The sequence below is a fragment of the Microplitis demolitor genome, chromosome 1 (assembly GCF_026212275.2).
Source record: "Microplitis demolitor isolate Queensland-Clemson2020A chromosome 1, iyMicDemo2.1a, whole genome shotgun sequence".
NCBI lineage: Eukaryota > Metazoa > Arthropoda > Insecta > Hymenoptera > Braconidae > Microplitis > Microplitis demolitor.
This window is the reverse complement of record NC_068545.1, coordinates 93,289-117,888: the sequence shown is the minus strand read 5'-3', so window position 1 is coordinate 117,888 and position 24,600 is coordinate 93,289. Positions and strand designations below refer to the sequence as shown.

Sequence of the window (24,600 nt, the reverse complement as noted above, 5' to 3'; positions counted from 1 at the left end):
CAGCAAACGTCCAATCGTGTGGAATTTTTTCCGCAATACCAAATAAAAATATATTTTCTGTTTTATTTAAATTTTTAAATATATTTATAAAATTCAGTCCATTTAAATAAACGAAACAATAATTAGTTAAAATATAGTGTTTTTTAATAATAATATCTGTTTTATCTCCATTCTACGATATTTGCTGCTGGTAATACTGCATTTAATGTTTTCATTTACCAATAGTAGTAGTTTTCAGTAAATATAGTAGCATTTTTTTCTTGTCTAGCAACAAAAAATAACACAGATATTTATTTAAGTGATGGCTGAGCAAATGGAGTGTTGCGAATAAAATGGAAATCCATTAATTTGAGCCTCGATACTTTTCCTTAAAATTAGTCTGATTTTTTTTTTTTTTTAAATACAGAAAAAATTATTTAAAAATGTAATATTTATAATCGTTATTTTAAATTATGAATCAATAAATTTTAACTTATAATTATTCGATCAAGTTCAATGTAAACGGTTCCAAATTTATAATATTTTTGAGATTTTCTCTTTTTGTTGATTCATCTAGTTTTGGATAAATTATATCAATATGATCAATAATATCTCCTTTTTCAATTTTATCACTTGGTTCTCCTGATTTAAAGAGTTCTGGATGAAGTGGAATATAGGATAACCAATGTACAACTGGTTTTTCATAATTAATTTTGTAATAACTAAACGTTGTTGTTAATGCCGTTAAATGTTTATTTGTATGATAATATAAATTATTATTTTTAACATTTGTATAGACTATATCAATAACGTTAGTTGGAAAATTGTTATACTCAAACTTTCCATTTTCAATTTTCAATTTCTTTGTATCTATTTCGTTTTTTAATACTTTTGAAATATTATCTTTTAATTGTAAAACAAATAAATGGTTGTGCCAAATTATTAATTGCTTTTTATTTTCATCATAATAATATTTACCCACATACAATTTATCCCAACTAAATTCATTTTCCGGAAAATCACTTGGTAATATATTATTAATTGATTTAAGATTATTTAAATTTAATTTTAATATATCAATTGTAATAACATCTTTATCTTTTTCTAGTAAAGTCATCAAATCTGTATGACAAATTATTTTATTTTTTATTTTACTAGATTTATTAACAGTAAAATAATTATCATGTTTAATGCAGTAAGCGTAATGCATACCTTCAACTTCTCTTAATGCACTAGCAATAATTTCGACCGGGTTTATTTTAACTGGTTGTAAAATAGATGTTTCAATAAATGAATAATAATCTTTACTAGGGCCTAATTTGGTAGTATTTATATTATTATCAGTATCTGAAATAAATTTATAATGATAAATGTTAGCGTTAATAATAATCCAAAATTCCTCCACTTTTGTTAAATTAAATTTGCTTCGCTCAAGTTCAACTCTAAAATAGTCAGTTGAGCCAGTTTTTGATGATTTTGATTTCATATGATTTAAATATTTCTCACTATCAAGTTTACAATATACTTGATCAAATAGATTAGATACTGATATTCTTACTGGTTTAAATTTATTTAACATTTTATACACATTGATATCATTAATTAGTTTAGATTCATCAAATAATGTCCATTTATTAATTTGAGTTGAAAAGTAAAATTTCGTGGGTATAAGCATGTCATTAGAATTTTCATAATAATTTTTTTTCATATTATTATATTTAAATAATTTATCGTTATTAATCGGAGTACTTGGTAATTTTATATGTTTATTTTCTATAATCTTCCAAATGTTTGGAAATCTTTCATGAAACCAATTATCAAATACCATATTGCGTAGTGGATATTTTTTATACCCAATATAAGATTTAGCGTTATAAGTAAATCCATTAAATTCATAATTTGAGTATTCTGTATAAGAAAGATATTTATTTATTTTACATTGATATGTGCTATTAGTTAATTTAATTATACCTAGACCATCACATGATTTATCAATTTTCTTGTTAGATAAACAAATTGAGTAAGAATTAGGTGATGTTGTAAAATAATAATCGGTATCATTTCTGCAATGATTTTTTGGTATACAAACATTATTATTATCAAAATATTTTTCATTAAATTCATAATTGTGTGGACATTTGTGTTTTACACTCACTTTGTTATTACACTGATAGTAATGATTTACTTTTAATGCATCATCATAATTATAGTTTATTGTATAATGATGACATGTTCCTTCGGGAAAATCTTGACATACATCATATACTTTGCAAGGTATTTTTTTACTATTTGAGTTGAGTATGGTAAAATCTATTTTTTCATTTACCTCCATACAACTTTGAATAATTGGTTTATTGTATTTTGATGAACACTTAATGTACAAACGCTGATGTCTCCTTTTATTAGTTAATTCGGTTGCTGGTGTAATCGATGGATTGTCTATTTCACTATAATAACGATCTACAATTTCTAAGAATGAATCATCATATTTATCACACAGAGGTTTTTCAATGCATTTACTTGTTTCTTTATTCCAATAGTAATTATTTGGACACTTAAATTGTTTTTCTACTCCAGGTATTTCAAAACCATCGCTCCTATGTCTTATTGTAAATGTATTTTTGTTCATGGGTATTGACTTATTACCATCAAAATCAACTGGATATTCATATTCTGGTTCTTCTTTATAGGTGAAGGTTGGTTTTGAAGTATTTATCGATTTTTCATAACGATTTATCTTATAAACACGATATTTTCCATTAGCTTTTTTTTCATAAGTATAATATTCTGGTTGCGTTTTGATATCTTGAAATATAGCATCAGCTAACTCTTCAGGGTTTAATTTTTTATTTCGATATTTTTTACTTGGATGTTGATTAAAATAAAATACAACTGATACCAACACGACGTTAATCAGTACAAATATAATTGCACTTATTATTTCGTAAGCAGTTCTCATTATTATTAATTATCCTGTGTTTTATTATTTTTTTTTTTAAATAAATTATATATTCAATTGTTACTATTAAGTATATAAATCATTTGTCAAAATTTTATGATAAGTATATCGTAAAATTGACTCTTTGACATGTAAAGTTAATGGATAAATTTATTTTTGCTATTTATTTTTAAATGTAATATTATTATATAACAATTATTATTTCATTAATAGCTCACTTTCATATTACTATATTTATTAGGCGTAATAATATATAATATAGGCAATAATAAATGATATGATTCATTTAAATCTGTACTGTAAATGATATGATTCATTTAATTCTGTACTGAGAGTGTGCACATTACAGATATATAAATATTATATCGATATATACTAGGGTATTTAGAGTCATAATTGAAAATCTTGTAGTGTGTTGATGTTGATCAGTCTGCGCGGCGTCGCTGTTACCGCCAACACCAGTACCATCAGTTAAGTTCAGTTTCAGTTGAGTTGTTAAAGTTCTCGCGATAACACCTTGTCACGCCTGTGCATGGCGATTTTATATATTGTTTTTTAACATTATCAAGTTATTAAATACTTTAATTGATTAATTATTCAATAAGTGATTTTTAAATTAATATAAAGCGTTTTGATTTAAAAAAAAAAAATTTTTAAAGCCAGTACTTTAATTTATTATTAAGGTAAAAATTATTAACTTTATATTTTTTATTTTTTTACTAATAAAAATAATATTTGAAATTACTATTAATAATTGTTAATAATTATTTATTACAATTTTTATCAAGTAAACAATGATTATCAGGGTCAAATATCGAAAGCATACGGGTTGAAGGCCTTATTAAATTAATTAAATAACTTTATTTATAATTATGAGTTAATTAGCGGCTTAAAAAATAAAAATAATAATTAAAATTCATGAAATTATTCAATGAGATAGATTTTTAAATTTAATATTATCTACAAACACAATTAATTTTTTTAAAAAAAATTATAAGAGCTTTAATTAGATTAAAAACTCATCAGTAAACTACTGACTGTAGAATAACTCGAATGTCAGACAAGTTTCAGTGTTTAATACGACTTTTAATTGGAATTTTCTATTAATGGAGATAAATTTAGACGTTAAATAAGAATAATTAAACTTTTGTCAACTATTCAAAAACATATTGAAATATATATTTATACAAATCGATAAAAAATCTTAAGACAACAGTTACAAATTGAAACTTGTTACCGTATGTTCGAGATGCATTTATTTGAATAAATGAATTTAAAATAGGATAAAAATAAAACAACGTTATCATTTTTACCACTCGTATATGAAAAAATAAAAATAAAAATAATGATAAATAAATTACTACCGTTGGGAACTGATTAGTATCATTCACCTATAAATCGAGGCTCTGAATAAATTTGTACATGCATTCTTTCACAACTGCACACATAACTGAATTTAAAAATTATAAATAATGATAATTCAATACGCTCAATATATTATAGGTCAATGTTTAATTTTGTACTACCTAAAAATTTAAATAATCAACACACGTTTTTTTTTTTTTCTTTTTTTTTTTTTTTTTTTTTATTTGCTAATCTGCATCTTATAACCAGCCATAAATTTATTTATTAAACAGATATTTCATTTTATGGCTTTTATACACATAATTAATATTTTTTTTAATTGATGATGATCAATAAATTTGGACAACAATAAAAAAAAAAATCCAATATTCATTAGACAATTTTTTATACTTTTTATATGTTAAAAGTATATGCTATTATTATAATTAAATTGACAAAGTCTATTTTTTTTCGAACAGATCAATAAAATGAAATAAGTTAGAGTTGGCAATTAAAAAGAGCTCAGAAGTAAATTAAAACAACTTACTAAAGATTACTTATGATTATCATGAGATTAAACGAATAAATTAATGATGCGCGTAAGTTTGATAAAGTGAAAGATCATTAGAGGTAATAGTTATATTATTGGCTAAAGAAAACTCAATGAACTCTAGTGACACTAAATCAACTGGCGTAATGCCAAGGTCACTACAATTACTTGAATCATCGAAATGGGTCTTGTTATAGCATCACCAACAGCGGTGATAAATTCACAAAATTATCTCATCATTTTACCTTTATGTAATAATAATAATAATAATAATAATAATAATAATAATAATAATAATAATAATAATAATAATAATAATAATAATGATCGTCAGAGTATTAACATAAACGAGACTAACAAGATTTGGATGTTAAATATGAGCCGAGACGATGATGATTCAATGGTAAATTTAACAAGTCTAGATCATGCTCCGAGTTTGACAAGTAGTGCATTTATAAAAGCGATTGTACTTGGTGTTATGGCAGCATTTAGTCTTATCGCAAATGTCATAACCATCTGGTCAATATCTAAAAATCGTCGAAAACGACATCAAAACTATTCCGCAATTTATACATTGATATTACATTTGTCAGTTGCGGATTTACTGGTAACAATATTTTGCATTGCTGGTGAAGCATTATGGAGCTATACTGTCGCCTGGATATGGGGCAATGTCACATGTAAATTATTCAAGTTTCTGCAAATGTTTAGTTTATATTTAAGTACATTTGTATTGGTACTGATTGGCCTTGATAGATTTCTTGCCGTAAAATATCCTATGAAGAGCCTCAATAAAACAAATCGATGCAACCGACTTGTACTTATTACCTGGATTATTTCTTTCATTCTAAGTGTTCCTCAGGTAATTTATTCATTATTTATTTTTTTATCGAAAAACTGTTGCCTGTCAATTGTTAATATAATATATTAGATGTATTGTTATTAATGGAAATTACAGTAGAGCTTATATTTTCATCGAGGATTATGTATAATGTTATAATATCGGAATTTTAATTATCGAATCGACTATAAATTTTTATTAAATAACGTGTTAAAATAATTATTTATTTTTATCATTACAAAGTTATAAATTTAATTAGATGTCATTTTAATTTTAAAAATTAATAAATTTTTCGTATGGTTCAATTTTTAAAATAATAAAATTGGTGAATTGTGCCATGTAGTAATAAATTAATAATAACTTGTACTTAAAAAAAAAAAAAAAGTACATGTATATTTAGCAAGGATTTTATCACTATTTTTTGCGATAAAAACAAGTTTGGTGAGATTCGGTCACTTTTATTCTTCGAATTGTTTAAACTTTTATTTTTATAAATAGCTAAGTGATCTAAGATAATAATAAAATACAATGATAAAGTTAATAGTAATAATAATAACAACTTTGCGATTATGTTTTTATTCATATTTTATTTTAATTTTTAGCTAAAAATAAATTACCCAAAGTAAATAAACATCCGGTACTTGAGTACCCAAATATTTTTGTCAATGTTACCTGCAAAATTACTTTAATACATAATATAGATTATCATCAGATTTTTTTTTTAAAGCCATTTTGTCAATGAATAATTTGATATTTATCAATTAACATAATATACAATATCTCTTTTTTTTTTTTTTTTTTTTTTTTAATAAAAATAATATTTTTTTGTGTTTACTGATTTTATTGACCTGCCGGACAAACGACTTGGCATTTATTGAGGTTGATATTAAAATTTTTGTTCCGACGTCAATCGACAATGATTATTGATAATTTTTGAAATTCAATTATTTAAATTTAAAATCTATGTTTTTAATCCATAGAAAAAAAAAAATATTAAATAAATCAATTTCCTTGCAAATAAATAAAAACATGATAAAAATAATATTTTATGAATAATGATAGACATTGTCCAGATGGTCACATGTAAAATTTAATAAATTTACTTGTATCATCTGAAAATATAAAAAGAGCAAAACAATGATATGTATTTTTCGTACAAGCATTATTGAGATTTGCTTTCTCGCATTTCACTCACTACAATTTAGATATTTCACTTTCAATATTGTTCGATGTAGTGGTGAATTCCATATTCCACATCACTAAATCAGATAAGTGTAATCAATATATTCGAAGCCATGCATACAAACTCGTAACAAATCCAATAAATCATTTATTTTCAATACAATTCAACCGTCTATCTTTAATTTTATTCACAACTCTCTAATACTTACTTTATTGTCATTTTTATTCACAAAATAGATAAAGCTGTTCAAAGTACACCCATTAACTATTAAATTAGGTTTATCGACTCAGAGTCCAGTAATTTTATTAATAAGGCGGTTTTTTCTGAACAAATTTTTATAAAAAAAAAGTTCAATCGGCTTTGTCAGCTTTTAATATAAAATTTTTATTTTTAAAAATGTTTCAATATTATTATTATTATTTTTTTTTTTTTCTTGATTGATGATAAATGGACTAGACTATTAATCATAAGCTAGTTACTTGATTAAGATAAATTTCATATAAATAAAAAATAATTCTTATGTTCATATTAAATATAATCTACTAAAACTTGTAATTTTAAAGATTGAAAGGATGCAGTACTCAAATATTTTTTTATTATTATTATTATTATAGTTAGAACATTGACCTAAAACCTGCTATCTGATATGTGTCATAAAAAATATTTAAATATAGATAGAATAATAGTTTAATAAATAAATACTTAACAAACTTATCAGTTATAATAGTAATATTAATAATAATTGTGCATTATTATTTATCATACATGTATAGTCAATAAATTTTATTCAAGTCTTGACGCAATTACTATAAATTATTGTCGTATCAAGTGACATTTGACACTGAACACGAGCCACAAAAAAGTATCATTTCACAGTTATTAATTTTTTTTTTTTTTTTTTTTTTCAGACTATTTAATCTGAATTAATTACAATTGTAATAATAATGTAAATTTGCTTTTTATTTAAAAAGACAATGGCATACTTTATACCTTGTCTTGAATTTTCTTTTATTATTTTAACTCTTGGTTCTTTATCAGAGTGACAAGAAATAAATTTTCTCCGTAATAGCTTTTATACAAATGGAATAAAAAAAAAAAAAATTTAATAATCATCATTGCAAAAAATCAACAGTATTTGCATCAAGTCAACCTTTTGTTCAATAGCATAAATGTTATAAGCAATAATAATAATAATAAAATGTAAATAAAACTTACTGACAAACTCGACAGTATTAAAAAAAAAAAAAAAAAAAAAAAAAAAAAAAAAAAACTCATAGATTGCAGGTAAATAAATTTAATACCATAAATAATCGAATAAAAAATATATAAAATATAAAATCAAAAAATGGATGTACTATCGGGTAATAAATAATCGTTGGACTATTATAATTCAAGTAATAATCGTTATTATTAAAACAATAACTAGTAGTCCATCGGATATTTATCACCCGAAGAAACTCCAAAAAAATTAAAAAGACAGTTATCTTTTTTTGGTTCTCTCTTTTCTTTCTTTTCTTTTTTAATATTTGTAGGTTTATCAGACTTTGAATCATTTCCACTATATTTTGAAGGCATTTTACGTGCTGCAGGATTAGTCGGGCATTCACAGGATTTAAGACGTTTCTTTTTACCATTTTTTTTCGACATTTTCATTTTTTTTGCCCGTCTATTACTTCCACTCCTACTTCTGCTTCTGTTTCTGCTTCTACTTTTACTTGTACTTGTTCTTTTACTCTTATTACGTTTACTTTTGAATTTATTAGCACTGTTGCTCTTTCTCCTGCTACGTTTCCTGTTTCCCGTATGCCTCAACTTGCTTTTAGTTCTCTTTCTGCCACTACGAGAGATACTTGGTCTCTTTATTTTCCCTCTACTACGGCTTCCCGGTGGACAAACACAACTACGATTTCTTTTGGCTGAACCATTACCACTTTTACTTACACTACGTTTACTACCTTTTTTACTTCCACTTCTACTTCCACTTCTACTTCTACTTCTACTTATTATTTTACTTTTTTTTTTATCCCTATTTTTACTTTTCTTACCTAATTAATTAATTAAATAGTTAATTAATTTTTCAATAAAATAAATAATTAAGATGATTTGTAAATATATTTTAATATCTTACGTGTAATACTACGTTGTTTAATTTTATTTCCACTTAATTTTTGTCTATTACCACGACGCATTCGACGTTTTCGTTCCAACCGACGTTTTCTGCACGTAAAGTCCAAAAGACCGAGCTCCTGATTCGTTAATTCATAACATTCTTTTTCAGTATCAGTTAGAAGATTATAACGACCTGAAATTTCTTTCAATAGACCATAAGAAGTGCCACGTTTCAATGCCACCAGAGCCTTTAACAAAATATATATTCAAATCTACCTATTAATAATGATAATAATAATTTTAAAAATACTTACTTGACGTTTGGCAACTTCGCGCGGGACATTATAAACCGAAGAAATATAATTACAGATATCATGCGGACTAGCTCCTTTGCGTTCTTCTAAATTTTTCAACGCCGTCACTGCCAATGTCAGCGTCGTTGACAATTTTTTAGACATGATTTATTATTAATATTTATAATATTATCTTACAAAATCTTCAAAATTTCCAAGTATCAAAAAAGTTTATTATTTATGAAATGCTTACGTAACTCTAAAATAGATTTATCCAGTAAAAAAAATTATATTTATTTTTTTTTTTAAATTTATCCATTTATATCTATAATGTTTATACAAATTCACCAATTAATTTTTAGTGACCTGACATTGGACATAATTTATGACAAATAACATGATGTTCATTTATTTATATATATAACATCATTTGTTTAAATAATCAACTATTGAAATAATCAAATCAAATAATAAACTAAAAATATCAGTCAGTAGGTTAATAAATTGACAAATTAAACTTATGTATGTATACAATCGTCTGGAGTAAAATAAGTAATATGATCGTTATAAATAATAATATAGTTCAATATAGGTCAAAGCTTGTCATTTTTAACAAGATTAAATTACAATAAATATAAAAGTAATGTGAGAAAAAAAAATAAAAATACATCCGTAGGTGTAATTTTATTCATAAAATGTATTATCGTTACACTTAAAAATAATTAAAAAATGATTTTAGCTGATAATATTCCACGTTGCTCAGGGTCCTTTTATTGAAGACTTCTCTCAATGTGTAACACATGGATTTTATACACAAGTCTGGCAAGAACAACTTTACACTACTCTCAGTCTTATTTTTATGTTTATATTACCTCTCATTATTCTTGTCGCAACTTATGTATCAACTGTCATAACAATTTCACGTACGTATATATTTATTATTATTATTATTTAAAATATTGTGTTAAATATTTTAAAATAATTGTAGGAAGTGAAAAATCGTTCAAGTTTGACGTTACAAATAATAAAATTAAAAATCAGATAACCGGAGATATTAATCGCCGTAGACTAATGCACCGTGCTAAAAGCAAATCCTTGCGTATAAGTATTGTCATTGTAACGGCATTCGTTATATGGTGGACACCTTACTATATAATGATGATAATATTTATGTTTCTCGATCCTGATGAACACGTAAGCCTTAAATAATCCTCTTTGCTAATGACTAAATAACTCAATCAATCAAATTATAATTATATACCTTAAATTTTTTTTTTTTTTTTTTTTTTTTTTTTTTTTTTTTTTTCAATTTAATCCGAACATTAAATTTTTTTCTTTTATAACAAAAAATCAATACCTCATCTCTTAATTTACATTGACGTATACTTATTTATCACTTAGTCAATCAGTAAAAAAAAAAAGTATAAAAGTTATAATATTAAATAAAAAAATAATATTTTTTAGCTAAGTGAAGATTTACAAAGTGGTATATTTTTTTTTGGTATGAGTAATAGTCTTGTAAATCCATTGATATACGGAGCATTTCATTTATGGCCACAGAAAAAGTCTCATCTGAAATTCCGTCAAAAGTAAATTAAATTTTTTTCGGGCATAATTTGAATACTGAAATGAATAATATTTATGAAATGGTAAAATGTTTTTTCTAGAGAAGGTTCAATGCTTCAGCTCAGAAGTACAACAACCCACACAAGTTTTACATTAGCTACACGTCGGTGTAGCACTCGTCTAATTCGCAATCCGCAAGGATACTTAACTTCAACGAAAACTAAAAGAAACGATAAGTTTAATGAAATCTCCCATCCAATCGACGAGACGATGTTGGATACGTTAATCAATGAACCTGCTAACAATAACGAAATATCAACACAATATCCTTCATCAAAGCTTATTATTCAATACAATAATAACCATTCGGACGCTAAAGATACTAGAAATAATTTTATCCAAGATAACTAATATGCTAACTCATTAATCATTGAACTTGGAGTTAAAATTATTCTTGTTGAGTCAAAAATATACCGACTGATTTATCATTTTATTTAAATAATTTATAAAGGATATTTATTAATAATTTTTTATTTTTAATTGGTAAAAAAATAAAAATTTTTATATTTTAAATACTTAAAAAATTATTTTTAAAATTTTACATCTACCTCATAAAATATCAAATATATATAACAAATATTACTAGTATAAATTTTAAATACGTATAGATTGATGTCCTTAACTTAAACAATAATTATTAATTTTAAATAAAAAAAAAAATAATAACTTTTATCATAGTATATCAATTTCATGTAGTGTTATTAAAGAAGATAAATTTTATTTTATTATCCAACAATACAAAGTGCTAAAAAAAATTATTTTTTATACACAATATAGCTATACATAACATACTAAATAAATAATATTAATTAATTAAAAATATTAAGATATATATATGTATATATATATATATATATATATATCAAAGTAATTAGTATCGAAATAAGTATTTTTTTATTTTTTCAAAAGCGATTTAATTGAGTAGTAACTAATTTATACCTTTGCACGTGCGCTCGTGCACAGTAACACGGTCGGGATTGAAAGTCCTTTTGCAGTTTTTACATGGCACTAATTGACCTAAATGTGATTTCCATCTTGCTTCAGTTGTTGCTGCCCAATCTATTACAGAACTAGCTGAATCCGATGTATCTAGAATTTTTAATTAGATAAAATAAATACATAATTAATTAATACTACTACTGTACAGTTATTTTTAAAGGATCGAATTTAGTACTGAATATTTTATGCTTTATTATAATGTAATTCTAAATTAAGCATACTGAAATATAATTATATATGTCATTATTATATTTAAATTAAAAAACAATGTAGAATACAATATAAATAAATATTAATTTTATTATAAACAAATATTTATTTAATATTTATTATTTTTAATGTCATGATCTGTAATTGGATAAATGTGAGATAAATTGAAACGTGACGTTGACGTTATTTATTTTTGGTATTTGAGTAAATAAATAAAATAATAATCACCAGCTAAAACAATATCTGGTTTTATCGGTTCAGGTCTGCGTTTACTTAATACCAATTTATCATTTTCAATATGCCATTTTTTTAAACACTGGGGTTCATGAATATCGATACTGGCTGACCCGAAGTCGCGTCCGCAAATATAGCAAGTTGTCGTAGGTTTAAACTGTTCCTGAAATAAATTAATTCTTTTAAATTATTATAATTTAAAAAAAAAAAACAAAAATAATAATAATAATAATAATAATAATAAATGCCGTACACATGGGTTATCAGAACAAACAGAATAACTCGATGATGATTTATTTTTATGACTGGGTGAATAACTATTATTAGTAATTTTCCAACGTTTTATACACTGTGGTTCGTGTATTTTAATAGTTCTTGCGCCAAAATTACGACCACAGGTTTGACAAAAAACAGTTGACGAACCCGATCGACTGGTTATGCTTCTCGATTTTTCAGACCTGTCTGATTTCTCAGCCGCTGGATCCTGATATTTTAAAAAAGTTTTAGATAAACAACTTTTTATATATGTACATATAATAAGCTGATTAAGTTAATAAAAAAAATAACCTTGGAAACTTTGCAACTTTTTTGATGAACTGGCAGACGATCTGGTAAAAAAGTTCGGCCGCATCTCCAACAAGGAAGTAATTGGCTCTAAAATATTTTTTTAATTTATTTATTTCTATTTAAAATATAATACCGTAATTATCAGCATTTTCCTCTACTCAAGTTGGATCATTCATTATTTATATTCACATAAATATGTAATGTAATATATATTAATGCAAAATAGTATGATGCGATATTGTATTACTCGGTCGATCAATCAAGTGAAAAACTATGTCATTGTCTAGTGTATCGTGTCTAGACTCTAGACCTCAAACCATCTGTTTACAAATTTATTTAATCTACACCGGTAAATAATTTTATATTTATCATTTTTAACAAAAATTATATTTAAAAATAATAAAAGTATTATCAAATTAAACCGGGATAATTAGTTATCCCATAAATTAGCTAAGAGATCGATTGGTCAGCACGACAGTAAAAAAAAAAAAAAAAAAAAAATTCTGATTTGTTAAGCATGTAGCCAAAAAAAAAATCTCTCTATTTTATTACTGGTATTATTATAATTATTATTATTATTATTATTATGTATTAAACGCTATAAACATGAAAGCTTAAAAGTGGGTTAAAGTTTAACTTGCGATTTAATATCATGATATATGTTTGAATATTTTAAGAAACTTATTTCCATAATTATATATGAGGGAGCTGGTAAAAATAAAAATAACAATGAGGAAGCAAGTTGGTTGATTTAAAATCATAAATTTCTGAAATGATGATGATGAGCTACAATAAAAAAAAAAATTTTAAACATACTTGAGATGATTCCCAAGCAACATTGTTCCACTGCTGATGATTTAATGGTAATACTGGTCGTTGCGGACGAGGACGTCTTTGTGATGGAGATAAAGCTTCATTTTCACGCTCCCATTTCTTTAATTTAAACGATAGATACATTTTAATAAACATTTTTTATTTTATTATATATTAAGTGTGACATAGAAAAATCAACAATTCGTGTGTAAGTTAATTAAAAAGTATAAAATTAGCCATTTGTCATGTAGAATAGATAATCGTCAAAGTCGAGGTCACACATGCACCTTAATAGCTATTCGATTCATATATAAATATATATACATATTTTTTTTTTCTACTTCCCCTCCTACGCTTTACATATATTATTTTTCAGCATATAGTGTATTATTGATTCATGACGCATAAGTTGACATTACAAAAGCTATAACAGTGATTAATATCCGTAAAAAAAATAACAAAAAAAATTTATAAGCATCTATATATGAATATAAGTATTTATTTAAGAACTTTTGATGTTATTCAAATTTAAAGCTTTTATTTCCTTAAACTAAAAAGTTATTGTTCAAGTTATATCTTTGATACCGGACGATATTTTTATAGTAAGATTAGAACAGAATAAATTTAAAGAAATAATAATAATAATAATAATAATAATATCTTACCTCCATGCATTTTGGCTCGTGTATCGGAAAACTTGCAGTGCCAAATTCACGGGCACATATATAACAAGTAACTGTTCTAGGTCCTTTTTTAACAGAATCTGGACGTGATTTACAGGCATTATTTTCCATTCTCGGTGATAATTTTTGTACTGTTTCCATACCTCCATCATTACTATTATCTTTATCTTTTGATTTATTTTTATTTTTTTCGCTCTTATAATTCAGTGCAACTGGTTTCTGAATGGATTTTCTGACAACGTCTTTACTGCTATTCTTATCTACTTCAGTAGATCCCTTGATGGAAGGAACTCCCTTAGGATGACTGTGAAATCGTTCAGGCTGATCAGGACGACCACAAGTTTTGCAGGGCTCTGGTGTTTTTAATTTATTAACAATCGGGGAAGTAAACACTTCAAGTTCTTCCGGTAGAGCTAAACGAGATGACTTTGCCGTCCGTACTGTTGACAATGACGAAGCCGCTACCGGTTTAACGTTCATCAGATTACGATTATTATTATTATTATTATTATTATTATTTTTAAGTACTGGACTAGGTGATTTTTTAGCAATGACAGGTTCAAGTACACGTGGCATTGTTTGTTCAGTATTTAAATAATAGTTGTTGTTGTTGTTGTTATTTAAATGATCTAAGCTACGACGCTTTGATCTAATAAAAAATGTTTTAGCTTCGGTGAACGGTGGTGTACTGCGCTTTGATGATTCAACAATAGATTCATGTATATTCTTGTTACTATTGTTGACGGGCATACTGTGTCCACCCCCACTGGCGGTAGCTCTTCGATCAAGCTGTATACGCGTCATTGAATCGCATAATCGTTCTTTACTCAGCAATGACATGTCTAATTTATTGACCAACGCGGGATCTAGCACACTCGGTTTCTCTAGATTTGCTGTTTTTGGACGCTCGACTGATGCAAATAAACTATTTTTTTTAACTTTTGGCGGCCATGTGCCCGTATCTGCAGCTGATTTTGATTTTATGTGTCGGTATGATTTTTTTACTTAAAAGAAAAAAAAATTTATTATGCAATCTTTTCGGAAGTACAAAAAAAAAAAAAAAAAAAAAAAAAACAAGACGAAATAATTATTAAATAATAACAATAAAAATAAATATTTTACCTGAAAATGATTCAACGTTATCTTTTATTATTAAAAATGTTTTTTCAGGAAAAAAATCACTTGGTCCTTTTTTCCACTTCATATTTAATTTAAATTTTGAAATATATTTATGTATTTAGTATATATCCAAATATAGATTTATATATTGCGGTATAAAATGTATGTCGTAGGCGTAAAAATATATAGATTAAGTATAGTCGAGCAGTAAGAGGTAGTTGTACCTGCACCTGCAGTTTTATAGCTAACAACCTTCATACCAATTTTAAACTTTTAATGTTTTAATTAATCAATCAATAACCATTTTTACGTTTTTTATTCACCCGTCTTGCAATATCATTTTTTACTTGGACAATCAACTTATCGTGTTAATTAAACGTTAATTTTAATATATAACCACCCCGATCATTTTTAGCCATTAATTGACACAACAAAAAAATTTAACTATCACATTTTTTTATATATTTATAATGTGTGCAAATACTCCATTAACTATTATAATTTCTACTGTTTTATTTTTACATCGCCATTTATTTCACTAAATCATCATTCATTTATTTTTTTAAAAATAATTAATTTAATTTAAAGAAAACAAAAAAATAATTACTAAGTTTTTAAATAAATTGAAAACATGAGAGAGAACATTTAAAGAACGCGAATCGCGGTAAACTGAAATGTTAAGTTTACTTTTACCTTGCCATTGGTTCGATGTACATTTTACCTGTGTGTACCTGTTACCCACTGTTACCTGTGCTCGATTCTATAATATGTATAAGAGAGAAAGATAATAAAGCGCGGTGGTGGTTAAAATCGATTCAACATTTCACAAATTATTTAATACTGACTCAGTAAACTTTATAATGTATGCGTATCATTTCAACATCTCTGCTATCTTTTATCACAAACTCTGTCTGTTCATAGATATTCATTTTTTATTATACCCATCATTTAGAATATTAAAAAAAAAAAATTATTATTTTATTAATTAATAAATGTAATTTAAATTTTTAGTATTAAATAATTGTGAAATAGACTTTACCTGTCTGAATAGATAATACCTGCATGGTCATAATGTCATAAATATTAATTATACTAACTAAAACTAATAAATATCAATTGATGCGGGTCTGACATAAATACTCCAATAAATGTTGTAATAAAAATTATCCAACTATAAAAAAAAAAAAAAAAGGATAAAATAAAATGGTTTGATAACAGTCTAGACGAAAAAATTCAAGTATTTATTATAATCTTTTTAAAATTTATTTATAAATACAGAAAAAGTACAGAAATTAAATAATTGAAGCAATTAGTATATTATTTATGTACAAAATAAAATATTATTATTATTATTATTATTATTATTATTATTTTTTTTTTTATAAAGAAAGTAATAAAAAAATAAAGAGGTAAAATTTGCGACGAAATAAATTTAACGACGATACCGGTATCTTTTGAAGTGGAACCATAATTGAAAAATATTATTGTGAAATTGGCACCTAAAGCCCCTTTTGTACGAGTACTCCCACTCTCTGTTGACTATTTTAAAGGCAATGTCTTCATATGGAGGTCCGGCATGAAATTTAAGGATAGCAAAATCTTTGTTGTCAGTACAGGGAGTCAAGTAATAAGCAGGAGTTGTTCCTTTATCAATCAAATCAGGATAAAATATGTTAAACTTGTATCCCTGGACAATTTTCGGCGGTGGGTTGTCCATATCGTAGTGAGTTTGATTGTATTTATTCCATTCAAACCCAGTGTGAACTCGATTAAAGTACCTGGGCTTCCTGGGTCTGTATTTATCAGACCACAAATAAATTTGCGCTTCTAGCGACGATTCAACACTAAATTGCGCCTCATCATCACCCATATTTTTCCTGGCTTCACGATGCATCGCTTGTTCTTCTGCAGATAGCACACTTTGAACTTTTCTGCCTGTATTAAGCACCTGATGTCTTGCGAATTCCAGTCTCTGGTTATCCTCCTCTTCGAGAGTAATCAGCGTTCCTGGTTCCAACTGTCCCATGGACATATATTTAGGCGAGTAACCACCAGCATTATACTCACAGAAATATTCATTGAGCATTTCCTCTTCTTCTTCTTCATCATCATCATCATCATCATTATCATTATTATCATCATCGCCATCACTATTATCATCAACTTTCTCTTTATCATTTTTATCATTATTTGATTTACCTTGAGTATTGTCTTGATTACTTGTCTCTCTAGTAGAACCAGCTGGAACTTGTTGTTGTTGTTGTTGTTGTTGTTGTTGTTCTTGGTCACAATCCCCTTCATTTCTTGCGACACCTTGCTCAGCAATCAAGACTTGGAGCTTCTTTTTAAGATTATCCTGATGACGATCTCTTAGTCTAGCACGTGCCATATGGGCTTTCAACTGTGACAAGAGACTCTCCCAGTATCCAATATCTACACCTTCAGGTTTTCCAGATATCTTTGATTCAATTTGCAGTTGCATTGTCTCCAACTGTTTGGCAGATTTTCCTTTAAATATTCCAGTGATATCTTTAGCAACAGCTTCATTTATTCCTTCACGGCGTCCCAGAGCAACTTCATACTCTGATTTTTCCAGTTTTCTTAATTTATGCAATTCGTCTTCAACAATAACTGTAATGTCATTCCAGTAGTCCAAGTTTTTACCTCGTTCCAATTCTTTGTACACTTTTATATCTTCAATAAGATCCTCAAGATCTTTTATTTCAAGACCACGTAGATAAGTGTAGGGTTCATGCATCTCAACAGCATCAACTTGCTCTTCTGCAGAAATATATTTAGCCAAGAGATCAATTGGTTTTGCACGACCATCTTGGATACGTATTCGTGAACGTAGACGTGCTTGCTCTAAATGAAATTGATCCTCTTGATGTCTCCACTGTTCCATTTGTGCAGCTTCTTTGCCACGTTGCATCATATTCATCTCTTCCTCGCGCTGTTGACGCTCTAATTCCCGTTCCTGACGACGTTTTTTAACTTTCTCTAGCTCACGTTTGTTTTCTTCCTGCTTGTGTCTATTACGTAGCTCGAGTTCCTCACGATCAACACCCAGAAGACCGTCTTTTTCAAGTTTCTTTGACCATACAAACGTTGAAAGTAAATTCCCATCGCCAAATGGATTATCTGTGTTTGTGTAATGAAGATAATCGTTGTCCCATCCCATACGTTCTTTGCGCTTACGTTCTTTTCCTTCTTTTTTCTTTAAACGTCGCAGACGTTTTTCTTCAGGAGTTTCGGTGGCTTTTAATAATTCTTTTTGACGACGACGCTCCTCCAGCTGTTTCAGACGCTGTTGCTCCAATTTTTTAAGCAATTTAGTTGAGTCTGCTGATGAATTTGAAGATGATGATGATGATGAGTCTGATGACGACGACGATGACGACGACGACGATGACGATGACCTAACAAAATATATTTTACAATAAAATTTTAAATATAAATAAAAACAAAGTAATTTGAGGTTATATAATTATAAAATATTTACCTTTTACTTTTGTGCTTGGGTCGTTTTTTTCTGCTAGATGATCTTGAAGAGTCGCGTTGTTTAGATTTTTTCTTATTAGTATCGTCACGATGTTTTGAGGATTTAGATTTTGAAACGCTCGAAGAATATTTTTTTTCATCATGTTTACTGTGTTTACTATCAGAATAACTTTTAACTTTGGATCTTCTGTCATCGTTGTCGTAACCGTCGTAACCCCGACTGTCTCTTCGCGAATACCGTTCTTTACCCATATCTTATTAAATTAATTATTTAATATCTTATATTACAAGATAAAATAAAAAAATAAAATAATTTATATGTAACTATTGTAAAAATATTAAAATACACACAACACGAAAGTTAAACGTTTCCGCTACGTTATCATAACACTAATATATAAATATAAATCTAAATCATCTGAAAAAGAAAAACACCTCGAAGCTCGGACGATAAAGTAGTAAAGTGTTTCTTGTTGGTTAAAAAAAAAGAGGGCGCAATAGTACGGAAATAGCCACAGAGCGCGCATATTTAAATAAATTAGTTAAGCTTTAAACTTTATTAATCTTTTAACGTTTGAAATGAAAAATTTAATTATTGCGCGGAACTAAATCCTCGACAACTAATCAAACTTTTATCTAAAAAGTTAAATAAATAAAAAAATAACGGGAAAGAGAAAGTGACTCTCTGAGGGCTCGACTCAGCAGCAACTTTTATTTTCGGCATAAATATTTTAAACTATTTACTAAAATAATAAATTTTTCAAAATTTTAATTTATATATTAAACTAATTATTATTATATTATTATATCATCATTTCGCAAGCAGACGTTTCAAACTCTTATAATTATGTATTCATGTGGTTCATGTGTATCGGTGATAAGAAACATCTTATCAGGTTTATTATAACCAGTTAGTTATATACATTTATTAGCGAATAGCAAGTTTTATATTAAGTTACAATGAAGGCTTTTAATCATTTAAGAATATTTAATTTTCCTCAACTTAAATTTTTATTTGTAAGCTATATATATATATATAACTATTTATTTTTAGCAATTATTAAATTGATGATAATCGATTGATGATTATTATTTTAGAAACGACCGTTGAGCATTGCAGCAACAGAACCACAGTTTATCGGCATAAAATCAAAATTCACAAACGTTCTCAAGTTTATTAACAGCGATAGTTATGAAACCATACCAATATACAGAATTTTATCTTCTCCAATCACCAATAATATTCATCATAATTCTTTGGTTGAGGTATTTATTAATTTATATTAATTTAACTAATTTCTAACTTATTTTTGTGTTGGATTTCATGATAAACATCCAGCTGGATAAAGAAAAATTATTAAAAATGTATCGTGACATGATTCGCATTTCCGTAATGGATAAAATTCTCTATGAATCTCAACGACAAGGCCGTATTTCATTTTATATGACAAATACTGGTGAAGAAGCTCTACAAATAGGATCTGCATCTGCATTGTCACCAAATGATGTTATTTATGGACAATATCGTGAAGCCGGTGTCTTAATGTGGCGAGGCTATCAATTTAATCAATTTTTAAATCAATGTTACGGTAATTGTAATGACTCAGGTAAAGGTAAACAAATGCCAGTTCATTATGGATGTAAAGAATTAAATTTTACAACTATTTCATCGCCACTTGGTACTCAAATGCCTCAAGGTATTTTAAACAATAATTATTATTATTTTTTTTTTCTATCTATTTACAACTTATTAATAGTACTGATACGAATTTATAAAAAATAATTTTAGCTTCGGGAGCAGCGTATGCACTTAAATTAACCAAACGTAATGCATGTGTCGTCTGTTATTTTGGTGAAGGAGGAGCGAGTGAAGGTGATGCTCATCCGGCCCTAAACTTTGCTGCCACTCTTGACTGTCCAATTATTTTTATATGGTATTATTTATAATTTTTTATATATATATATTTCTTTTCATTTATAGATATAATATTTATTTATTTATTTATTGTTGAAGCCGTAATAATGGATACGCAATATCAACTCCTGCAAATGAACAATATCGAGGTGATGGAATAGCAGCGCGTGGACCAGCATACGGAATTCAAACAGTCCGAGTAGATGGCAATGACATACTAGCAATGCATCATGCTACCAAAATTGCACGTGACTATTGTATTGATAACGGAAAACCTGTTTTAATAGAAGCTATGACTTATCGGTAATTATTTTAAACTTTAATTTATGTATCTTAAATCTTTATTTTAATTTTTTTTTATCCAGTTTGAGTCATCACAGTACATCAGATGACAGTACAGCTTATCGATCAACTGAAGAAATAAATCAATGGATTCACCAGTCTCCTATAGTTAAATTCCGTGAATATTTAAAAACAGTTGGCCTGTGGGATGACAAAAAAGAGTCAGAGTTACATAAATCAACGCTAAAAGAATTTATGGCAGAGTTTACAGCTGCTGAAAAACTATCAAAGCCCCATTGGAAAGAATTGTTTACAGATGTCTACCATGACATGCCAGCACACATCAAGTAATATATTTATTTATTTATTTTTAAATTATAAAAACTTTAGATTATTAATTTTAATGATTACAGGAAACAAATGCTGACAATGGAGGATCATTTAAAGGTATATGGACAACATTATCCTCTGAAAGAATTTCAGTCCAATTAATTTATATATTCAATAAAATTGTAAAAATTAAGGCTTGATAATTTTTATATTGTTGAATTTATTAATAAAATGTCTATTTTTAATGAAATATATTTATAATATAAGTTAATTAATATATTTATTTACTCGGGATTTATTGGGTAAGATTATCAGCAAGATCTTTGTATTTCTGTAATCTAAATTCTTTTCTAGCTTCATCCAGCAGCACATTGTGGATTAGTTGACTCTTATATGGATTAATTTGGTCTATACTTGGAAAAGGATTTCCTATAATAATAAAAAAAAATTAATAAATAATAATAATAACAATAATAATAATAATAATAGTATAAATGTTGATAACTTTATAAACCTTTAAGTTCAAGAACAGAGTTCCAGTAACAAGCATCGGGATAACGTTTTTCAAGTCGATGCATTTTAGTAAAGGACGTATTTGAGTAGTCTTGATATCTCGGTACCAAAACTTTAAATAATTTGTGAACATACTGCTTTTCTAAAATCCAAAAGTCAGCCAGGCCCATTGTTTCCTCGTGACTCGGTCCATGACGAATAGCTTCTGATATCAGCTATAAAAATAATTATTAACTAATTAAATAAATATTATTAATAATAATAATAATAATTATTATTATTATTATTATTTTTACCCTGTCAGCGTAACCTCTAACTTCATCGGCACGGTTATAAAACAATTCAATTCTTTCATATTTGAAAAGAGCTGTCAATGATTTTTGGATTTTTCTAACTCTACCTTCAGGTCCATCAAAACTTTTAAGTCTTCTAGCTTTATCCTGAACTTTAAAATTTAATTGTGATACTAAATTTGTAACTTTAGCTTGATTCATTTTTAATTATGAGCTATGAGGTTATAAATGTTAGAAATTTATCATCAACAAGGTACCAACACACATTGTCACATATATCAGAGCATTAAAAATTATATAGAAACGGCTATTTCGCTATACTCTCTATATTACACTGTAGTAAATTGTCATTGTGATTTGCTCCTTAATAACTCGTTTATGTATATATACATATAATCATAATTGATATCATTTCCGATTTTTCAATTCTTGAAATTCTATATAAGTCTGCAAGTGCCTGTAACATATATATATAATATATATTATTATTATTATTATTATCAAATCAGGATATCACGTTACCTTTGTTATGAATTATATAAATTGTTTTATGAAATTATTTATCAAGTTATATATTATATATGTATAAATAAGCTGTTTTGTGTTCTGTTTTGCTACTAAAATTGAATGAATATTTATATTTAAAATAAAATATAGGTTAGTGTTTAATTTATATTTTAATTTAAATTAACAGATAAATAGTTAAATGTTGATTGTTTTTTTTTTTTTTTTTTATTGTATAAAATAGTTATTAATATGCAGAAGACACCGGTATCTATTTTACAAGAAATGATGGTTAAAAAAGGAACAGTGCCTCATTATGAACTGATACATGACGGAGGTGGTACACATGAAAATACATTTACTTATCAAGTTTCCTGTCAAGGTTTATATGCAAACGGTACTGGCCGATGCAAAAAAGATGCTAAACATTTAGCGGCTATGAATATGTTGGAAACAATCGCCGCGGAAAATAATTATTTGGCTTTGCCGCCGATTCCTGGCGAGTCACCGGTTAGAACGATGCCTACTCCTCATATTTTGTCTGCTGATGAGCCATTTGTCAATGCCATCGGTGAATTACAGGTGAATTAAATTACCTAATTTAAATTAATAAGTAGATCAAGACATTAAAAATAATAAAAACAGTTGCATTGACAATGAGGTAAAAATTATTATCTTTTTTTTTTTTTTCAAATTTATAATTTTATAATTTTATAGGATTTGTGTGCTGAAGCGGGACTTCCAGATCCAATATATGAAACAGTTGGCGACGAAGGTCCAGCTCACGCTAAAATATTTACAATTCACAGTAAAATATATACAATTACTGAGGAAGGGAGATCAACGACTAAAAAACATGCAAAACATTTGGCTGCCAGAAAAATGGGTGATCGTATTAAAAACTTGATCGACAATGCGGTAAGCACATACGATCTAGTTAAAAATGAGCTTGAAAAAAATAATTCCTCTTCTGATGACAATTTCGCTAGCACTGTTGACATAATTGATGCTATTGAACCTATTGATTTTTCAAAGCTCTCTCTACATTATAAAACTAGTCTCGGGGTTAAACTTTCCGAGTTTCATACAAAGTTAAAAACTACTTTCGATGATGACGAGTTACGGGAAACTATTGTCAACGAGTTAAATAAATTTGCTGAAGAATATTTGGGTACTGATGATCATAATGATTTAGGATACGATTCATACTACAATCAATTGAGAATTAAATTCAATAATATTATTTCAACGTTAAATATTAGTGCTGTAATTTCTTCGATTCCAACAATTGATCCAAGTTCAGAATGTATATCAATTATTTTGGACTCGGTTCCCGTGATTGTTGAATGTGCTATAGGAAAATCTAGAGACAAAAATCTGTTAAAGAGTTTGTTTACTCGTATTGTAAAAACACTAAGTCTACTTTTAACGTAGCATAATCTATTTTTATTTTTTTACCAAAAATGTATAAAGTTAAAGAATTAGTTTTTCATAAAAAATAATACAAAGCCTATTTCTACTAGTTATTTTATTGTCAGTACAAATAAAGTACTATAAAGCACTTGTATACATTTTTTTTTCTATTGCGTATTAAAAAGCTCAATTATTGAGACTGTTAAAAAATAAAAACATTGTGATGTATCATGTAATTATTATTTTAGATTTAATAATCCAGTGGATTTAAATAACTATATTTTTTATTTTATCTGTTAACTTAATTACTGGTGGCTATTAAATATTAACAAACTATCAA

At 26.7% G+C, this 24,600-nt stretch overlaps 7 protein-coding genes across 9 annotated transcripts; 3 read left to right on the top strand and 4 right to left on the bottom strand.

The window, feature by feature from the left end:
- Window positions 1-437: 437 nt before the first annotated feature.
- Window positions 438-2,979, bottom strand: LOC128667562 (uncharacterized). Its single transcript, XM_053738140.1, has one exon. It carries the CDS (start codon window positions 2,936-2,938, stop codon window positions 479-481), a length of 2,460 nt encoding a protein of 819 aa, XP_053594115.1. The 5' UTR covers window positions 2,939-2,979; the 3' UTR covers window positions 438-478.
- A 415-nt stretch (window positions 2,980-3,394) lies between these two features.
- Window positions 3,395-11,296, top strand: LOC103577872 (gonadotropin-releasing hormone receptor). 2 transcript variants are annotated; one of them, XM_053737173.1, is made up of 6 exons: window positions 3,395-3,621; window positions 4,762-5,694; window positions 9,998-10,181; window positions 10,247-10,452; window positions 10,723-10,847; window positions 10,926-11,296. In XM_053737173.1, the coding sequence occupies exons 2-6, from the start codon at window positions 5,014-5,016 to the stop codon at window positions 11,233-11,235; spliced, it is 1,506 nt and encodes a 501-aa protein (XP_053593148.1). In that variant the 5' UTR covers window positions 3,395-3,621; window positions 4,762-5,013; the 3' UTR covers window positions 11,236-11,296. The 2 variants fall into 2 exon arrangements, with proteins under 2 accessions (XP_053593148.1, XP_053593154.1); XM_053737179.1 differs by lacking the exon at window positions 3,395-3,621 and having other exon boundaries at window positions 5,000-5,083; window positions 5,167-5,694.
- Window positions 11,297-11,776: 480 nt separating this feature from the next.
- On the bottom strand, window positions 11,777-15,594 carry LOC103577883 (probable serine/threonine-protein kinase nek3). Its single transcript, XM_014439968.2, has 7 exons — window positions 15,513-15,594; window positions 14,373-15,394; window positions 13,711-13,827; window positions 12,895-12,981; window positions 12,581-12,811; window positions 12,322-12,490; window positions 11,777-11,973 (listed from the first exon to the last, which is right to left on the bottom strand). Exons 1-7 carry the CDS (start codon window positions 15,592-15,594, stop codon window positions 11,813-11,815), a joined length of 1,869 nt encoding a protein of 622 aa, XP_014295454.1. The 3' UTR covers window positions 11,777-11,812.
- Window positions 15,595-16,868: 1,274 nt separating this feature from the next.
- On the bottom strand, window positions 16,869-19,444 carry LOC103577873 (splicing factor Cactin). Its single transcript, XM_008558721.2, has 2 exons — window positions 19,012-19,444; window positions 16,869-18,928 (listed from the first exon to the last, which is right to left on the bottom strand). The coding sequence occupies exons 1-2, from the start codon at window positions 19,260-19,262 to the stop codon at window positions 16,942-16,944; spliced, it is 2,238 nt and encodes a 745-aa protein (XP_008556943.1). The 5' UTR covers window positions 19,263-19,444; the 3' UTR covers window positions 16,869-16,941.
- Window positions 19,445-19,867: 423 nt separating this feature from the next.
- On the top strand, window positions 19,868-21,808 carry LOC103577874 (2-oxoisovalerate dehydrogenase subunit alpha, mitochondrial). The gene is made up of 7 exons (XM_008558723.2): window positions 19,868-20,027; window positions 20,109-20,276; window positions 20,350-20,707; window positions 20,800-20,944; window positions 21,025-21,228; window positions 21,291-21,554; window positions 21,621-21,808. The coding sequence occupies exons 1-7, from the start codon at window positions 19,971-19,973 to the stop codon at window positions 21,697-21,699; spliced, it is 1,275 nt and encodes a 424-aa protein (XP_008556945.1). The 5' UTR covers window positions 19,868-19,970; the 3' UTR covers window positions 21,700-21,808.
- LOC103577875 (39S ribosomal protein L17, mitochondrial) lies at window positions 21,738-22,634 on the bottom strand. Its single transcript, XM_008558724.3, has 3 exons — window positions 22,347-22,634; window positions 22,052-22,265; window positions 21,738-21,966 (listed from the first exon to the last, which is right to left on the bottom strand). The coding sequence occupies exons 1-3, from the start codon at window positions 22,542-22,544 to the stop codon at window positions 21,833-21,835; spliced, it is 546 nt and encodes a 181-aa protein (XP_008556946.1). The 5' UTR covers window positions 22,545-22,634; the 3' UTR covers window positions 21,738-21,832.
- A 161-nt stretch (window positions 22,635-22,795) lies between these two features.
- Window positions 22,796-24,416, top strand: LOC103577876 (uncharacterized). 2 transcript variants are annotated; one of them, XM_053739661.1, is made up of 3 exons: window positions 22,796-23,000; window positions 23,106-23,429; window positions 23,565-24,416. In XM_053739661.1, exons 2-3 carry the CDS (start codon window positions 23,133-23,135, stop codon window positions 24,279-24,281), a joined length of 1,014 nt encoding a protein of 337 aa, XP_053595636.1. In that variant the 5' UTR covers window positions 22,796-23,000; window positions 23,106-23,132; the 3' UTR covers window positions 24,282-24,416. The 2 variants fall into 2 exon arrangements, with proteins under 2 accessions (XP_053595636.1, XP_008556947.1); XM_008558725.1 differs by having other exon boundaries at window positions 23,092-23,429.
- The last annotated feature ends 184 nt before the right edge of the window (window positions 24,417-24,600 follow it).

Coding starts and splice junctions, on each gene's coding strand:
- LOC103577876 (XM_008558725.1), top strand. CDS start 23,100: ATGCAGAAGACACCGGTATCTATTTTACAAGAAATGATGGTTAAAAAA. Junction 23,430..23,564: donor ATGCCATCGGTGAATTACAG/GTGAATTAAATT, acceptor ATAATTTTATAG/GATTTGTGTGCTGAAGCGGG.
- LOC103577875 (XM_008558724.3), bottom strand. CDS start 22,544: ATGAATCAAGCTAAAGTTACAAATTTAGTATCACAATTAAATTTTAAA. Junction 22,266..22,346: donor TTAGAGGTTACGCTGACAGG/GTAAAAATAATA, acceptor TTATTTTTATAG/CTGATATCAGAAGCTATTCG. Junction 21,967..22,051: donor CTCTGTTCTTGAACTTAAAG/GTTTATAAAGTT, acceptor TTATTATTATAG/GAAATCCTTTTCCAAGTATA.
- LOC103577872 (XM_053737173.1), top strand. CDS start 5,014: ATGGGTCTTGTTATAGCATCACCAACAGCGGTGATAAATTCACAAAAT. Junction 10,453..10,722: donor TTCTCGATCCTGATGAACAC/GTAAGCCTTAAA, acceptor AATATTTTTTAG/CTAAGTGAAGATTTACAAAG. Junction 10,848..10,925: donor CATCTGAAATTCCGTCAAAA/GTAAATTAAATT, acceptor TGTTTTTTCTAG/AGAAGGTTCAATGCTTCAGC.
- LOC128667562 (XM_053738140.1), bottom strand. CDS start 2,938: ATGAGAACTGCTTACGAAATAATAAGTGCAATTATATTTGTACTGATT.
- LOC103577874 (XM_008558723.2), top strand. CDS start 19,971: ATGAAGGCTTTTAATCATTTAAGAATATTTAATTTTCCTCAACTTAAA. Junction 20,028..20,108: donor CTCAACTTAAATTTTTATTT/GTAAGCTATATA, acceptor TTATTATTTTAG/AAACGACCGTTGAGCATTGC. Junction 20,277..20,349: donor ATCATAATTCTTTGGTTGAG/GTATTTATTAAT, acceptor ATAAACATCCAG/CTGGATAAAGAAAAATTATT.
- LOC103577883 (XM_014439968.2), bottom strand. CDS start 15,594: ATGAAGTGGAAAAAAGGACCAAGTGATTTTTTTCCTGAAAAAACATTT. Junction 15,395..15,512: donor TAACGTTGAATCATTTTCAG/GTAAAATATTTA, acceptor TTTTCTTTTAAG/TAAAAAAATCATACCGACAC. Junction 11,974..12,321: donor ACCAGATATTGTTTTAGCTG/GTGATTATTATT, acceptor TAAAAATTCTAG/ATACATCGGATTCAGCTAGT.
- LOC103577873 (XM_008558721.2), bottom strand. CDS start 19,262: ATGGGTAAAGAACGGTATTCGCGAAGAGACAGTCGGGGTTACGACGGT. Junction 18,929..19,011: donor CCCAAGCACAAAAGTAAAAG/GTAAATATTTTA, acceptor ATATTTTGTTAG/GTCATCGTCATCGTCGTCGT.